The following is a 19,231-nucleotide window of genomic DNA, read 5'->3' as shown; positions in this document are numbered from 1 at the left end:
ATTAGTGAGTAGATAATTCCCCATTCTTTTTCCGCACTATATCACAAAAAATCAAATACAGGGTGTTTCACAAAGTTAGACTTATCCTTCCACAGCACACCTTATGAATTACTGGTGGCACAGCATGCAGGCATGCCTGGGGTGGTTTATTTTCCAGTGCATTAAGACTACATGGATACAGATATGAATTATTAATAATACTAACATCCAAACACATGTGGACATAATCTGTGTAAATCTTTTCCGTAATGCTTGTGGGAAATTGATTGTCATCTAGTACAGCAGCTATAGTGTTCTTCTGGGAAACTAAACGTCCTCACCAAGAGTGCTACTAGTTTTACAATATGCTGTCAATGACAGCAATGAGATACCATATTTACCAATCCAGTCCCTTTCCTGGCAATATTACACAGGTCACTGAAATCATTACTTACAGTGAAATCATTACTTACAGATTAAGCACTTTTCCGCCTTTATTTACTAGAGAACATTTCACATGGTTTGCAGTCTGCCACCTCCAACCATTCAGTCTCCCACTGACACATGATTCTTCTTTCAGATAATGAGATGAAAGCATGTGAGGGGATGGCACAACTGCAAATAAGTACTCATCTAACAAACTGAAAATAACACCATATAAACACAAGCTCAATGAAATTACTTTGCCTACTCAACAGCAAATGCTGGGGAGATATAGTTCATCTGTAAACTAAAATGCAAGCAATTATCATCATGGGGAAAGCTGCCTTTCCCTGAAGAACACTACTACTGCGCATACTGGATGACTAAGATTCAATTTCTCCAGTAGCAGTGTGGAACAGAATGCCGAGAATTACACAATCTTTCCACACACTTTTCTTGCATTTTTATTATTAGCAATGTAAAACAAAGGGCAGAGAGTTACACACAATCTGTCCATGTGTTTTTCTTGTGTTTGTATTATTAGTACTCACATTTGTATTCAATACAGTGTTAACAATTTTCCTGAAATTCACCTGACTATGCCCCAAACTTCTGCAGTGGAAGTAGACTGATTAACAGAAGTCATGAATTTCTTTCAGAGTTCCTCCTCTGTTCTTTTATCACTTGCCTTGCCTGTGCTCTTGTAGCCTGAATACATGAAGGTTTTCTGTAGTTGGATGGTGTTTAACTCACCGCAAAGCTGTACACCTGGCTGACTACCAAGCAATATTCTTCATTCCACCAAGGGACAGGCTGTCATCTAAGATGGTTGCTGTCATCTAAGATGGTTGCTGGACTGGGGAAAGGAAACAGCAGTAGATTGTTGGACAGACGGGTGAGATGGTCCACCACCTCCTGAGTACATTTCTGTTATTTGAAGATGGCCTGCTGCCTGGATAGCAAGCAATGCCCTTTGAAGCATCCATCTCCATGGTCTCCTGTATACCACTGTTTGCACGAGCAGACATATCCACACTGGAATAAAAATCTGTGGCCACTTTCCATTGAACTGAATCAGCAACAGCTGGGTGAGGGGGGGGGGGGGGGGGGGGGGGGGGGGGGGGGGGGGGATGCGAGGCACAATCAATGTTAATGGCTGGAGATGACTCTGTAGCTGGATTGCTTATCTTAAAAACTCTTTTAGATAACCTGTATTTTTGCAGCAAGTTTATTTATTAATACATATTTGAAGATAAAAATGATACTATTAAAATATATTAATATTTTCTATGAAAAAAATAGATGTATTTTTTCTTTTTTTTACGGATGTTTTGTGTGGTGTCACCGCCAGACACCACACTTGCTAGGTGGTAGCCTTTAAATCAGCCGCAGTCCGGTAGTATACATCGGACCCGCGTGTCGCCACTATCAGTGATTGCACACCGAGCGCCGCCACACGGCAGGTCTAGAGAGACTTCCTAGCACTCGCCCCAGTTGTACAGCCGACTTTGCTTCTGATGATTCACTGAATAAATATGCTCTCATTTGCCGAGACGATAGTTAGCATAGCCTTCAGCTACGTTATTTGCTACGACCTAGCAAGGCGCCATTATCAGTTACTACTGATATTGTGAATCATGTACTATCAAAACCGATGTTCATCATTATGGATTAAAGTTAAGTATTCCACCAGCTATGTCAGTTGTTTCTAAATTCTAATTTCCTTGTCCTGTTCCAGATCTCACGCCCGCCTGCGTGAGCTAAAACGCGTGCCTTTCGGCCTCCCCTAGTAACACGGTGTTGGCTCTCCTGCCAACCACAACATTTTGTTTTATAAAAATTGTAATATCTAGAGTCTCAGACCTGATAGAATGCTCAAATTTGTTTCAATTTATTCTTAAACATATAGGCTACCTGATAAAACAAAAATAATGAAGGCTTTTTAACATGTTTATTAATTATAGGAGATTACATTAGAATTATGTACAAAGATAGTGTACTTACGACACTTATGTATAAACCAACTGACTGCTTGAAACATTGAATTTTTTGAGTAATTTTGTATTTTTAATAAACATTAATGCTGATTCAAACTGTTTTTCCACTTCATCCAAGAGCTTTCAGTTCTTTTGATACAGTTTTTTTTGAAGTAATACATTCATCTAGTGCCACTTGATTGAGGTGCGTCTACTACACAGACTATGTGCTCCAAAGGCACTATGCAAGAATCTTCTCTTTCAGGCCAATAAAATGATGCAGCTGGTCCTGAAGGATATAGAAACAGAATTTCTGCATCTTTTTCATCATTGAATATTGTTTTTTACCAGTCCAAAGTACCAGTTAACGTCATAATTTGCAGCCACATAGCTATTTATGGATGGTTCAACACGAACCCAATCAGAAGAAGAATAGAAAGAAAAGACTAAGGAGGGTTTTACACTATCTGTAGTCATCCTAATTTCAAGGTTGTTTGGTGGAAGTGGTTTGAAGTTATGAAAACAAAGTTCCAGGAATGGTTCGGGTGGATGAAAAACGTTTTTCTAGTTTTAACCGTAGCAAATCAGCTTCTTTTTAGTCAATAAAGTGAAAATGAATGTTTTCAATATTTTTTCACAAAACTTGTGCACATTGATTGCTGTCATTATTTGTTCTTCGTCTGAAAGCTGTAGACTGGCTTTCCTTAAAATTCTTTTAATAGTTCCTCCTATGCCATCACAAATTGACTTCCCATGACTTGTTGCAAAAAAAAGTGTGTTGGGCCTTCCAATTAAAGTCTCTCAAGTGTTCAGTCAAATTTTTAAAATTGTTTCTATTTTTGTGCTGCCTAGCATAACCATCTGTAAAGTAGTGAATTGAGTCAATGTCAGTATGATGTAATGACAGCCACTTTGCAATTTCTTTTTGTACGAAGTTAACAAAACCAGAGTCCTGTTCTTGGTCATCACTAATAAAACAGTGGTTGGAAACAAAAACATTGTTTTCCTCATTTCTTAGAAAAACTCCAACTGGGTGTAGAGTACAACCACCTCTATTCCAGTGGTAACTTTGGATCTCATTTTGTATAACGAAGGAATAATTTTCACTGAAATCCATCACAACAATTACTATTTTGGGTGGTGGGTCTTCTTTCAATCTTTTAAAGGCTGCTGATTGGGATTTTGCTATAAATGAGTGCGGGGTGAGCTTTTCCAATGACCTAACCAATAAAGAAATGTAATCTTCAACAATGATAGACTTTTTGATCATTTCTGACCTGCCTGTGTTAACCCACTGACTGATTACAATTTCTTCTTCTAAATCATAATCTTCACTTAGTTTTTTCAGTTAAGTACTCAGTTAGTGCAGTATTTGCAGGACAGCTGTCGCAATGATGTAGCATGCAGTTTTGGTTTTCTGTGTTGCACACAAGCATCTTAATTAGGTCTTTATAAGATTCTTCAATTTTCACAGCATCCAGTAACAGTTTAACATTCTCGTGGATACCACATACACATACAGTGTGTGTGCCTGCGGCACCAGCAAGGATACACCATTTAGGTCTCAAGAAACAAAATTTTGAAAATCCTACTTCTATCTCGGGATTCTCCCATTTGAAAGAATAATAGAGGTCTCTCAAGTTACACAAAATGAGTCTTTTTGCATGTACACATTTTTTTGAACACTTGCTTCGTCTTTTGTTCCAGGTAGCACTCTATCATCCTTTGCATAAAAATCTTTAACAAGTCTTATTGTATTTTCAGAAAGAGTTTTACCTTTTTTTGGACCAGGAGTTTCCAAAATACCCTTTTCAAATTTTAGCTTGCTAGCTTGTCGCACCATGTACTCACATTAAATTCTTTCATCACTTTATTTCGACTCCACGAATCTGGAGCCAAGGTCAGAATCTGGATTTTTCTAGACCTCCCAACAGATGAAATCTTCTCTTTCATAAAAGAAATCATTACATCAAAATCCTTTGTTTTCTTAACCACACTTTTATCTTCTTCGTCATCATCAGAACTTGGTGCATCATATTTTAATGCTTTTGAAACAGCCTTTTTTGCAGTCTTTTCAATGCTGCTAACCTTCCCTTAAAATAAGACCCTTTACTTTGTTCTGACAAGCCATGAAGCTTTATCGGTGTTAAACCTAAATTATCAAGAGCAATGTTTGTTTGTACGAGGGATTCATTTCTGGATTCCAATGATTCTAATTCAACCATGACTTCATCATCTGTTTCACTGTCATTGACTTCAAACTCTTAATTTTTCCTCACAAAAGTTATGGCATGTTGAGCAAAGCTTTTGCCCAGGTTTTGTGCTAATATTTTTTGACAGTAATTGTTTAAAAAGATCCAAGCCTAAACTTCTCAACGATTTTTTGATGGGCTTTTTGTGTTTTTTTAGTGGGTCTACACATGTTTGATACTTTTCAGAAACATTTAAAAAGTAATAGGCTTGGTGTGAACATATATTCTTAAATTCACACAGATTAATTCCAGATCGTAAGTGGATCAAATCTTTCTTCCTCCTTCAATTCATATACCGGTTGTAACTTTTTTGAAGGTGTGTAGGTTGTTTGGAAACAGTCAGATTTTTTAAATAACCCTACGCTACAGGTTTGGATATCTGACATACTGATTTCACTTTTCGTCTAATTACCGTTATGGTTACTTTTATAGGATATTGGAAAAGAATCTCTGTAAACTAAGTAACAGCAATTACTGAAAGTTCGAATAAACTTAATAAAATGCTATCCAAGCACTATTTAACACTGTAATATTTTTTTTTTACTTCAAAATACAGGAGTAACAAAACAAAATCCAAGCGTACATTGTTACTCCAAGAAGACAAAAACGTATTTTTGGTGTCCAAGTCACTTGGTAGTTTTTATTTTTAAAATATAATTATTATTATTTTAAAAATTAGATAACCATTATACAGGTTAGAAAGCAAACATAATTTTTCTTTTATCTAATAGTCTATACAATTACGAGTATTTTAAAACAAATTTGAGCTTTCTATCAGGTCTGAACCTCGAGATATTTCAGTTTTTGTAAAACTAAACAAACGTTAGGGGGAAAAAAACCTGTAATTTTTTTTCATTTGGAAGATTTTAATATATCTTTATGGTAATTTTTTTAACATTTAGATATAATACACAAACTTATTCCAAAACTTCATACTGATATCTTGAGTGCATCAGCGATACAGATAGCCGTACCGCAGGTGCAACCACAACGGAGGGGTATCTGTTGAAACGCCAGACAAATGTGTGGTTCCTGAAGAGTGGCAGCAGCCTTTTCAGTAGTTGCAGGGGCAACAGTCTGGATGATTGATTGATGAGGCCTTGTAACAATAACCAAAACGGCCTTGCTGTGCTGGTACTGCGAACAGCTGAAAGCAAGGGGAAACTACGGCAGTAATTTTTCCCGAGGGCATGAAGCTTTACTGTATGATTAAATGATGATGGCGTCCTCTTGGGTAAAATATTCCGGAGGTAAAATAGTCCTACCTTCGGATCTCCGGGCGGGGACTACTCAAGAGGATGTTATCAGGAGAAAGAAAACTGGCGTTCTATGAATCGGAGTGTGGAATGTCAGATCCCTTAATCGGGCAGGAAGGTTAGAAAATTTAAAAAGGGAAATGGATAGGTTAAAGTTAGATATAGTGGGAATTAGTGAAGTTTGGTGGCAGGAGGAACAAGACTTTTGTTCAGGTGGATACAGGGTTATAAATACATAATCAAATACGGGTAATGCAAGAGTAGGTTTAATAATGAATAGGAATGCGGGTAAGCTACTACACACAGCATAGTGAACGCATTATTGCGGCCAAGATAGATACGAAGCCCACACCTACTACAGTAGTACAAGTTTATATGCCAACTAGCTCTGCAGATGACGAAGAAATTGAAGAAATGTATGATCAAATACAAGAAATTATTCAGATAGTGAAGGGTGACGAAAATTTAATAGTCATGGGTGACTGGAATTCGGTAGTAGGAAAGGGAAGAGAAGGAAACGTAGTAGGTGAATATGGACTGGGGCAAAGAAATGAAGGAGGAAGTCGCCTGGTAGAATTTTGCACAGACCACAAGTTAATCATAAAAGAAGGCTGTATACTGACAGCTTTCAGATAGATTATATAATGGTAAGACAGATTTAGGAACAATCTATTGGTTATGACCTGTAGATTAAAACTAAAGAAACTGCAAAAAGGTGGGAAATTAAGGAGATGGGACCTGGATAAACTAAAAGACCCAGAGGTTGTACAGAGTTTCAGGGAGAGCATAAGGGAGCAATTGACAGGAATGGGGGAAAGAAATACGGTGGAAGAAGAATGGGTAGAATTGAGGGATGAAGTAGTGAAGGCGGCAGATAATCAAGTAGGTAAAAAGACAAGGGCTAGTATAAATCCTTGGGTAACAGAAGAAATATTGAATTTAATTGATGAAAGGAGAAAATATAAAAATGCAGTAAATGAAGCAGGCAAAAAAAAAAATACAAACGTCTCAAAAATGAGGTCGACAGGAAGTGAAAATGGCTAAGCAGGGATGGCTAGAGGACAAATGTAAGGATGTAGAGGCACATCTCACTAGGGGCAAGATAGATACTGCCTACGGGAAAATTAAAGAGACCTTTGGAGATAAGAGAACCACTTGTATGAACATCAAGGGCTCAGATGGCAATCCAGTTCTAAGGAAAGAAGCGAAAGCAGAAGGTGGAAGGAGTATATACAAGGGCGATGTACTTGAAGACAATGTTATGGAAATGGAAAAGGATGTACATTAAGATGAAATGGGAGATACGATACTGCGTGAAGAGTTTGACAGAGCACTGAAAGACCTGAGTCGAAACAAGGCCCCCGGAGTATACAACATTCCATTGGAACTACTGACGGCCTTGGGAGAGCCAGTCCTGACAAAACTCTACCATCTGGTGAGCAAGATGTATGAGACAGGCGAAATACCCTCAGACTTAAAAAAGAATATAATAATTCCAATCCCAAAGAAAGCAGGTGTTGACAGATGTGAAATATACCGAACTACCAGTTTAATAAGTCACAGCTGCAAAATACTAACGCGAATTCTTTACAGACGAATGGAAAAACTAGTAGAAGCCGACCTCGTGGAAGATCAGTTTGGATTCCGTAGAAATGTTTGAACACGTGAGGCAATACTGTCTCTACGACTTATCTTAGAAGCTAGATTAAGGAAGGGCAAACCTACGTTTCTAGCATTTGTAGACTTAGAGAAAGCTTTTGACAATGTTGATTGGAATACTCTTTCAAATTCTGAAGGTAGCAGGGGTAAAACACAGGGAGCGAAAGGCTATTTACAACTTGTACAGAAACCAGATGGCAGTTATAAGAGTCGAGGTACATGAAAGGGAAGCAGTGGTTGGGAAGGGAGTAAGACAGGGTTGTAGTCTCTCCCCGATGTTATTCAATCTGCATATTGAGCAAGCAGTGAAGGAAACAAAAGAAAAATTTGGGGTAGGTATTAAAATCCATGGAGAAAAAATAAAAACTTTGAGGTTCGCCGATGACACTGTAATTCTGTCACACACAGCAAAGGACTTGGAAGAGCAGTTGAACGGAATGGATAGTGTCTTGAAAGGAGGGTATAAGTTGAACATCAACAAAAGCAAAATGAGTATTATAGAATGTAGTCTAATTAAGTCGGAGATGCTGAGGGATTAGTTTAGGAAATGAGACACTTAAAGTAGTAAAGGAGTTTTGCTATTTGGGGAGCAAAATAACTGATGATGGTCAAAGTAGAGGATATAAAATGTAGACTGGCAATGGCAAGGAAAGCATTTCTGAAGAAGAGAAATTTGTTAACATCGAATACAGATTTATGTATCAGGAAGTCGTTTCTGAAAGTATTTGTATGGAGTGTAGCCATGTATGGAAGTGAAACACGGACGATAAATAGTTTGGACAAGAAGAGAATAGAAGCTTTCGAAATGTGGTGCTACAGAAGAATGCTGAAGATTAGATGGGTAGATCACATAACTAATGAGGAAGTATTGAACAGGATTGGGTAGAAGAGAAGTTTGTGGCACAACTTGACCAGAAGAAGAGATCGGTTGGTAGGACATGTTATGAGGCATCAAGGGATCACCAATTTAGTATTGGAGGGTAGCATGGAGGGTAAAAATCGTAGAGGGAGACCAAGAGATGACTACACTAAGCAGATTCAGAAGGATGTAGGTTGCAGTATGTACTGGGAGATAAAGAAGCTTTCACAGGGCAGAGTAGCATGGAGAGCTGCATCAAACCAGTCTCAGGACTGGACACCACAACAACAACATCTGGAGTATTCTTTAATATACAAATTTTTTTAGTTGTGAGGACATGTTTAAGTTACGATTACTGACTGCTGAAACAATGCCAAATCTAAAAACTTTAAAAATTTATAAAAAACTATAAGAGATAGAGCAAAAAAATTTCACAAGTGCTTTCATGATGATAAAAGAAGTAATTGTACCAAGTTTCATCAAAATCTGACTTGGTTGGTGTCAAGGCCTGGGTGACTTGACGTGGAATGACCCCCTCCATAAGCTTGAGACATCCATTTTCATGCCATCTGTGATATGTATGGCGATGAAAAGTTTTACTTTCAGAAACATTGTGCTCCGTCTCACTACCACAATTGTGTCATGGAATATCTCAATGAAAATTTACCAGCACGATGTGTAGGCCGAAGTTGTGCTGTCGAGCATACACCACGCTCTCTGTGGTGGTGTGGTAGCAACAGGGAGGGAAGTGCCCCCCATCATCAAGGGGGAGGTGTAGTCTTCCAGCTCTAAGAGCCAACTGGAGCTCGCGAAAGTGATTGGGCTACAACTGTTCTCGTAGCAGCGGCATAAGAGCAGGTCATACCCACAGGATGTAGGCACTTTACTTTCCTCTCGGCCTCAGCGTAGGTCGTTGGCACAGAAAACAACACTGCAATGTGGGTGGAGGAAAACGAATCCAGGAAGGTGTCCTCACCCAAGAGATGGTGGGTTAGTGGGACTACAATGCCATGACAAGAAAGTGGGCTAAGGATCTCAATGAGCGATGGACATGATGCACCATGTAAGGCGCCCTTCTTCAATAGCCTCGCTCTTTGGGAAATTTTTGAAAAATGGAGGTCAAACCCTACAGGGGACCATCACACTGAAATACCTCAAGCCAATTCTAATCCCAGAGCCCACAGAGGAAAGGAGGCAGGGACATGTTAGACTGTGTGAAATTCACTTAGAAAGCAGGGATCGTATGTGCCAGTTTTGTGATGCCAAGAAATCCAGCAGACAAATACCAGGAATGTTCTAAAAAGTTCAGAGTTTTCTTTAGTGTTCTCAGATATTTATTAATGATTTGGAATGTTATCAGTGGTCTGTAAAGAAATGAATGAGGTACAGAGTAATTTATTTCAAATTTTGGTACTGTTGAATAATTAAGTGGATTTAAGAGTACTTAAACATATTTTTTGGCATCTGTTAGTAATTTTGAGAGTAAAATAATATTTTTATATATTTTTCAATGTTCATTTTTACTATGTTCTTAAGTGATTGGATGATCTCAGAAAGCATTTGAAAATACAGACCAGGCGAAGCAGGTCTATTTGAGTTAAATACTAAATAAATCTGACAGATGGCCACTATGGCAGTATAAGGGGCATTCAAATGACACCAGGTCACTAGCATAAAGTGATGGTAATGATTTTATTAACTCAATAACTTAGTTATATACAGTACTTATACTCAAAAATAGTCACCAAAACTGTTAGCACATTTATCCCACTGTGACACTAGCTGGTTGATTCTGTCCTTGAAGAAGCTACGTAGGCTGCTGTCAGATCCAGGCCTGGATCCAGTTACACATTTCATCGTTCGTTGCAAATCGAAGTCAATGAATAGCTTGTTTTAGAGGTCCAAACACATGGAAGTCACATGGTAAAAGGTCGGAACTGTAAGGTGGATGTTCCAGCATTTCCCACAAAAACTGCTGCAATGTCATCTTCACCGCTTTGACCATGTGTGGGCGGGCATTATCATGCAGGAGGATAGTGCCACTGGACAACATGTCTCAGCGTTTCGACTTGATGGCTCGTCTAAGCTTATGTAACGTGGCTTGATAATGCTGGACATTGATGGTCGTTCCTCTCCAGGAACTCGACAAGCAATGTGCCCAAAAAAGAATGATGTCTTGACCTTACCAGAACTGGTGTGCACAGCCTTTAATTTCTTTGGAGGTGGTGAAGTTGGATGTTTCCACTGCTTTCTTTCTCGTTCAAAATGGTGACACCATGTTTCGTCACATGTGACAATATGCAACAGAAAGCCGTATTCCTCCTCATGATAATGTTGCAGATGATTCAAAGACAGCACCATTCAAGTATTGTGCTGTTCGGCGGTCAACTGGTGGGGGAACCCACTGCACACAGATTTTTCGACTGTTCAAGCGTTGATGCATTATGGTGAGGGCAGTGCACACACTAATACCTAGTAATCAATGGATCTTGTCCACAGTGATTCTGCAAAAGCATTGCACACTGCAGATTCCAGATGAATCAGTTGGTCTGTGATGGACTGTAACACTCAAAAGCCACTTTGAAATTGTGATAAATGTCTTTTGGCTTCCAGGCACCAATAGTCGTTTGTTGACCATTCTTCTTAAAAATGGACACAGCCCATTAGAAAGATTATTCAAAAATTAGTCAAAATCTGCAGATCTCTTCCTGGTCAAGGATAAGAATAACAACACTTTTCTGCCACTTGGGGGCTGGAAAGGAATTCCGCCATCCCCTCCAAATCCAACCGAAAAACCCAAGAATGTGTTTTATGCTATTGTTGCTACAGCAGTTAAGCATTTGCAGATTGAGATTTTCACTTTCCAGAAAATGAAACTTCTGTAAAGTTTGGAAGGTAGGAGACGAGATACCGGCAGAAGTAAAGCTGTGAGGACAGGGCGGGACTCGTGCTTCGGTAGCTCAGATGGTAGAGCACTTGCCCGCGAAAGGCAAAGGTCCCGAGTTCGAGTCTCGGTCGGACACACAGTTTTAATCTGCCAGGAAGTTTCAGTTAAGCATTTGATTACAGCTTTTACCAGATCCAGTGGCTGTGTTGTGCCAGTCTGCTTAAGTGCTGTGAAATTCTCATTCACTAAATGGAACACTGTATGACAATGTCTTGTGCACAGAGGGGTAAGTATTTTTACTCCTCCAGGCATTTTCAGGTCAGGAAATTAGAATCGCAGTTATTGCACGCAGACACTTTGGTAAAGTGGGCTGTGAAACATTCAGCAATGACTAAGGAATCAGTACAGATGTTGAAACTGATACATACTGTTCCCAACACATGTGCTTGCTCCTTTTTATAAAAAAACCATGCCTTTTCTTGAAGTCTCTTGAAATCTTAAATGCCAGCAGAAGGATGGTGTCTACATTGTTGTTGAGTTGTTTGAAACCCTCCAATAGCTGCAGCTATTTCTTCAGACCACTATGCCATAGGTTACCACCTGGAAGGGCCAACTTTAGTTATGACAGCGACAAATGTTCCATTGGTCAGCAGTTTGAGAAAGAGAGACTAACAGGAAAGTGGTCACTGTTGTAGAGGTCGCCATGAATGAACCACCGGATCAAGGGCAAGATGCTCGGGCTGTAGACTGTAGGGTACACGGCTGAGTATGTTCCATGGCCCATACTGAAATGTGTCGCAGCTCTATGAGGCCTGTCTAAAAAGTATCCAACCTTTGGCCATAAAAAATATTTCCAATACCTGATGGGGGTTGGGACCCTAATCCCCTTCAAACTAGGCCCCTTGTGCTTGCACACACTTAGCCCACCAATCCTTCTACCACTGGAAATACCTTTGGAAGTAGGCTTTTGGAATGGTGTTCAGCTCCGTCGGCATGTTCCACATTATCTCTTCTCTAATCTCGAAACAGGATCCTTTCAGTGGTGTCTTCAATTTTGGAAACAACCAGAACCCACAAGGTGCCATGTCTGGAGAGTAGGGAGAGTGGCAAACGGCTGTAATTCCATGTTTGACCAAGAAATTTTGGATCAAGTGGGATGAACATGCAGGGGCGTTTTCAGGATGCACTTGCCAGTTTTTCGCTGTCCACTTGTCTGGCCTTTTGCGCCGAACTGTGTCATGGAGTCGCCAGAGAATATCTTGATAGTATTCCGTTTCCACTGTTTGTACTTCTGGTGTGTATTCATGATGCACAATTCCACGGACATCAAAGTATGCAGTCAGTGTCATCTTGATTTTGCTTCGCACCTGCCACAATTTCTTCAGCCTTGGAGACTTGGGATGCTTCCATTGTAACACCTGTCTTTTTGTTTCTGGATCGTACCTGTACACCCATGATTCAGCTCCAGTTATCACAGTGTTCAGAAACCCAGGATCAGTATTGATGATGTCCAGAAGGTACTGTGAAGTGTCAAAATGGAGGTCTTTTTGTTACAGCAACAACAACTCAGGCACAAATTTCACAGCCACTTGGTGCATGTTTGAATCATTACGCAAAATTGCATGTGCAGACTCTTTACGCACTCTTGAGCAATCTTCCACATTGTCAAACGACGATCTGCCATTGCCAAATTTTGCACCCTCTCAACAAGAGCTGCACTCCGAGCAGTTTGGGGTCTGCCATAATGCTGGTCACTCTTCACTGACGTGTGGCCATTTTTGAATTGGCTGAACCACTCCTTAATTTGTGTTACACCTATCATATCTTCTCCAAACACATGCTGAATCTAACGAATTGTTTTGTTTTGAGTATCACCAAGCTTTTGACAAAATTTGATGCAGCAGCTTTTCTCAACACGTTCAGTGATCTTGAGAGCATCGGTAATCTCATGAACATGTTGCGTAGCACCTCACTCAGCAACCGACAGGCAGCAGCTGATGCGCTGGAAGGAGGGGACAAAATTCATGTATACACATAAAGGTCTCTTCCTTTACGGTGTACAGTGGCGCCGCACTATCGTCTATTTTGTGCGGGAAAATCAAAGGTCGGATACTTTTTAGACAGACCTATTACTGTTAAGGATGCATACTTCAAGTTCCGAAAGTATCTGTTCTACTGCTTAATCCCTGCCAGATGTTTTTTCAGTGTGCTGCAGAGGATTGTGGGCATTGGCCCCCTCACTCAGTAGGAGGAAGCAGCTGTTCCATTAGCTTCATAAGCTCTTGATATAGTATATATCTGTCTGGGGGGCAGGTAGATATGATATTACATATTGTTACCCTAACTGATAAGAGACATGAACAGCTGCAGCTTCGAAGGTATCAGACAATATGAGCATGCGGACTTCTGAGGCCCTCTCACCACTCCAGTAGGGTTTGTAGTTTTTAAGACTAATGGGTTGGGTTTCTGAGTACCATGCCATGCCATCTATAAAATAAATAACCATAGCTACAAAGAAACTATCAAGTAAGTAAACTTTAACTGATTGAGTTGAGCCAGGTGGCAATGGTAGCCGTTACGGTTCCATTGAAGGAACTGTCGGACTAGAATATGCAAAAGCAGCAACGGAGAAACGAAAGTACAAATAACTTTGCTGCAGAGTTGCATTCCATCTGTATTTGTTACTCTTCATTGGTATTCCTAGGCTCGACCTCTGGGAGGATGGGGGCTGGATCCACTGGAGCAGTCATATTTGGTTTATCTTCTGACTTTTTGCTTCTTGTCCCTGTGAGTTTTCAACCCACCCAGATAGACATGCATGTTAATGTGCTACTTTCAGGACAGGCAGGTGCACCAGCACTGGATCAAATCCACTGAGTGGATTAATATCGAAGGTCAGCATGCCGGCCAGCCTGGATTTGGTTTTTAGTCTTTTCTCCACATCTCACAAGGTGAATACTGAGTTGGTACCCAAGTTACACCTCAGTTACATGATTTGCCATCATTTGGAAAACTTTCTATCACTTTCACATGAGTGACACTACATGCAGACAATGGGGTACACATATTCCAGATAAGTGCAATAACTCAATAACTATGGAAAAAGTGTATTAAACATGCCAGGAAAATTAAAAAGTACTGGGAGAAAGATGAACTATCTGAAAATGTCCCTCATATCAAGCAAGTCAGAATCAACATGAATGACAGCAGTTCCAATTCATAAGAACATTATAATTTTTCAGATGAAGAATATTGGTAGATACAGTTACTTTAAAAATATGTAAATAGCTCTTGTAAAAGTTGCACAGTATGACACTTGTAAATGGAAGCAAATCATTTTTAAACATGCCATTGGAGGTTCAATGATGGCAAATGAATTTTTATACAACAAAATATAATCAAGGTCTGAAACTGAAAATAACGAATTTTTATACAACAAAACAGAATCATGGTCTGTGTAAAATTATTTCTGTGTTCCTTCCAAGTCACAACTCTTATGCCTGATTGTGGCAACATAGCATACGATTCTGATACCATGTGCGCGCAAGTGGCAGGCCCAATCTGTTAAGAGATACTTGCAGAAATGGCCCGCTCTTTTGGCCCATTGTGGAAGTCCACTTGTGGCCAGGTATTTGTGTGTCACAGATACCATGTTGATGAAATGAGACCACAGTGATCAACCCATGCAACAGGTAACTTGTGCAAATACTCTGAGAATCAATACTAATGAGCATAGGTAACAACAGTCTCTCTCTCTCTCTCTCTCTCTCTCTCTCTCTCTCTCTCTCTCTCTCTCTCTCACACACACACACACACACACACACACACACGGCAGCTGCTAGGCTAATGGCAAGAAGTGGTGGCAGCACTGACTGAATTGAGGGGAGTGGTAGGAAGGGGAGAAGCATTAAGAATGAGGGTATAGGAAGCAGCGAGCATGTACTCAGCTGTGCCCAGACAGTGACAATGCATGACATCTCAGTAAACAAACTATTTCATCTACTGAGACAAAAACAAGATTTTTCCTGCCTTTTTTGTTAAATTTCCCTGATATGTTTGAAATTCTCTGATATTTGCCTGATTTCTAGAACTTATGGCAACCCTGAAAACATAGCCTCACAATCTGAAGCAACAGAATGATTCAGATTTGTCAACTTTTTAAAAAAAATCATTGTGGTAACAATGCAAATAAGGTAGGAGTAGAGATAACTCCCCAAATAGTACAGGTGTCAAGTCATGACAGGCACATAACAAGACTGAAAATTTTGTTAGCTTTTAGGAAAGAACCCTTCTTTGCACAATCTGCCCCCCCCCCCCCCCTCCAATCACTGTAAAACAGGAAGGGTACAAAATAATTTACTAGTACCAGTATGTGGATGACAATTTGTCTCGGAGATGAAACACAAAACAGGATATAAGAGCTATACATTCACATCATCACAGTACACTCACAAATCCACTTCACAATGGAAAAGAAAAAACAAGAAACCAAATTTCCTGGATCTTACAATTACAAGAAACAACAACCAACATGAATTTTCCATTTACAGAAAATCCACGTACACAAGCGCTGTTACCCATAGCTCCAATGGTCCACAAATATGCCAGCTTCACAAACATGCTCACAGGTTAAACAGAACACCTCTTAAATCAGAAAACTACACACAAGGATTAAATGTAATCAAAGAAATTACTATTGGAAAAGACTAAAAAAGAGACACCACAAACAAGTTCAACAATGAGGTAAAAATGAAACATAACAATAACGGCCACCCCTTCAAGAGAACAACCAAAGGATCTGAAAACCCTGAGGCAGAACACAAAGACAACACAGCACACCACATCACCTCAGGAAACAGAAACAGATGGTACACACTAAAATAGCACATAGAACTGGAAACATATTGAAAACACAACGGATCACAGTAACATTCAAAACAAACAACATGTACAACAAAGGCTAACACCAGACAAAAGAACCTCTGACAGATTCAGCACTGTTGGAATATACAAACTCATATGTAAGTCCTGTCAGGCCCAATATCTCCAACAAACTAGCAGAAATTTCCAAACAAGGCATACAGAACATACGACAGCCCTAACAAGTGAACATACACATTACATTTTCACAGAATGAACAAAAATCACAGCCCCACAAATATCAAAAGTGATCTACATCCCGAAAACTAACAATAGAAGAAAATTATTACATACAAAAGGGCTATAGTGGAAGAAAAAAAAAACCATAGTAAATGAAAACGTAACACTTTGCAGCAACATACACTTTACTGCTCTAAGACTAACACACACACACACACACACACACACACTCTGAACAGAAGTCATCAGAATCCCACTACAATTTTCATAACCTTCCCCCAATTATGTAATACATATCTCACAACACACACAAACAGCAAAATGGCATAATATTTTGTATCACTAACAAGGTGAGAAAGTTACGTTTCTGTGTGTCGAAAATTAGCCGCAATCCACCCAATGTATGTGAGTTCATAACAAATTATGTGACAACCTAATACACAAGAAAACTGTATCCACACCACAATGACAGGCACTCATACGCTAGCAGATGACATGAGGTATGGGGGTAGGTGGCAGCAACAAAATAACACAGAAAATATGCTGGAAAGAGCAGCAACAATTGTGGAAATCATGTTGTGATGTATAGTAAATAAGGTATTATGAAATTAGGCACAGAAATAATATTTAGAAGAAAACAGTAAACATATTGTATGTAACATTGCCGGAGAAAAATGATCTTTATTTTCATAAAATTACTTGAAAACAGTCTCAATCAAAGCCAATATCAACTTCTGACCTGTTTCGGCCTTTTAATTATGGGCCAACATCAAAAGTTGCACCATCTGGATGACAACGATGGTGCATGACCCACTGCAGAGGCCTAAGTTACAGTGGGTCAGGGGCCATCGCCATCATCCAGATGGTGCAAACTCTAATAACGGCCCGTAATTAAAAGGCCGAAACTGGTCAGAAGTTAACATCGGCTGTGATTAAGACTCTTTTTAAATAATTTTATGAAACAGTACTCGTGTAATAACCTTTAACAACACTTTATAAGTATGACATTTCTGCATGTTTCACAATCAAAGAATACACTGCAGATGGTGATATTGGTCGGAGAAACTAGTTTGGGGGGATAAATAAATAACGAAAGTGTTTTGCATCAAGGCAGACCCACAATCCCATATTGTTGAAAATTTAAAAATTCTGATGAGCATTTACATTTCTCAAAAAACTATATTTAGACTGTAATTCACTGTATTTAATGAGAAACTGTTATTCTAATGACTGAATATAATACAACACTAATACGCCACTCACAAGCGCTAAGTCCCTGGCGTCAAGTGGGTGAGCAGCAAGCCACCTTTCAGGAGCAGGCACGTCTGCTAAGATAGGTTGTGCTATCTGTTGGATACTGCCAGCACCCACCACTCGCCGTCCACTGCCTGCTGAACCAAGCTGCACTTGCTGCAATCGTTGGGCATATAGTTTGACACGTTCCAAGAACTCGTGCTGTTCAAGAGCATGTGGACCCAGGGCAGAAACGTCAATCACATTCCTAGAAAATTAAAATAACGTGGCTTACAACTGTGCATAACTCAGCAAATGATAACATGTAACAGTTTCATGAAAACTTCAGAACATTAACACCATACAAATAAATTAGGATGATTGCCTGGAGATAGCGTACAATGTGAAATTTGTCAACTTGCAAGGGCTAAAATAAACTGGTGTCAAAAATTAATGCAACAAACTGCTATTTCCCCATCCTGAATTTAATTCATGATATAATCATAAGAACTGTCAAGAGATGGTTGGTTGGTCGATTTGGGGGAGGGGACCAAACAGCGAGGTCATAGGTCCAATCAGGTTAGCAAAGGATGGGGAAGGAAGTCGGCCATGTCCTTTCAAAGGAACCATCTCGGCATTTGCCCGAAACGATATAGAGAAATCACGGAAATCTAAATCAGGATGGCCAGATGTGAGTTTGAACCATTGTCCCCCCAAATATGAGTCCAGTGTGCTAACCACCTTGCTCAGTGTCAACAGATGTCATTATGACCATGTTCTGCACGCAAAATGGCATTCCGATCAATGGGCAACCACATCAGCAAAGACATCAAGGCACCTATCAAGCGGGATAGTGTTTGCAGTGTAGTCCCACACCCGCAAGTGCTGTGTACGCAGTTGCAGATGATGCAGTATGGCACAGAGAAGATGCCTACCAACACTCTGCTGTGGAGGGCCATAGGAAGGATGGAAGCACAAGCATCGCAAACTGATTTGGCCTGATAGCTTAATGTGAATTGTTTTGTTGCTTCTCAGATGAGGCGACAGTTCAGAGGGACTACAACTGCATCCTGGAGACCAAAACAAGGCTGACCATGTGTGACATCAGAAAGAGTGGGCCATTATTTGACTAAGGGCACGAAAGTACTGGCTTACTACTGCACTGCAACTGGCATCTGACCTCACAGCATCCCCTGGACATGTTATATTGAGGCAAACAGTGCAGGGAAGGCTTCAACAGTGCGGTCTTTATTGTTGTAGACTTGTTGTCTGATTGCCTTTGGCGTGTCTTCACAGAAGGAAATGTCTAGAGTGGAGCCATCAACATACCACCTGGACGATCAAATGGAGGGCCAATGTTCTTTTCACAGATGAGTCCCAATTTGTTCTGGAGTGTGATTCTCAATGTATTCGCATCTGGAGGGCACATGGAACATGATTTGGGACCCAAACACTGTGGAAAAAGACCGATATCAAGGGGGATTCCTAATGGTGCGGCCAGTGATTATGTTGACCATTAACATTCTTCATGAAATTATACGGGCAAATAAGGAAGATTTAACTGCTGTCAGGTACTGTGAGAAGATCTGGGATCTCATGCATGGTGG

At 40.0% G+C, this 19,231-nt stretch overlaps 1 protein-coding gene across 1 annotated transcript in view; it reads right to left on the bottom strand.

Annotated features, from left to right (window-relative positions):
- Nucleotides 1–19,231, bottom strand: part of LOC126281747 (ragulator complex protein LAMTOR1) — a 58,826-nt gene that overhangs the window by 31,312 nt on the left and 8,283 nt on the right. Inside the window, exon 4 of the mRNA XM_049980933.1 lies at nucleotides 17,655–17,892. Within this exon, the coding sequence (XP_049836890.1) occupies nucleotides 17,655–17,892 (238 nt within the window). The remainder of the gene's footprint in view (nucleotides 1–17,654; nucleotides 17,893–19,231) is intronic.

This window comes from Schistocerca gregaria, chromosome 7 (genome assembly GCF_023897955.1).
Source record: "Schistocerca gregaria isolate iqSchGreg1 chromosome 7, iqSchGreg1.2, whole genome shotgun sequence".
In the NCBI taxonomy this organism is placed as follows: Eukaryota; Metazoa; Arthropoda; class Insecta; order Orthoptera; family Acrididae; genus Schistocerca; species Schistocerca gregaria.
Note: the sequence above shows the minus strand (reverse complement) of the source record. Positions and strands in the feature narration are given on the sequence as shown.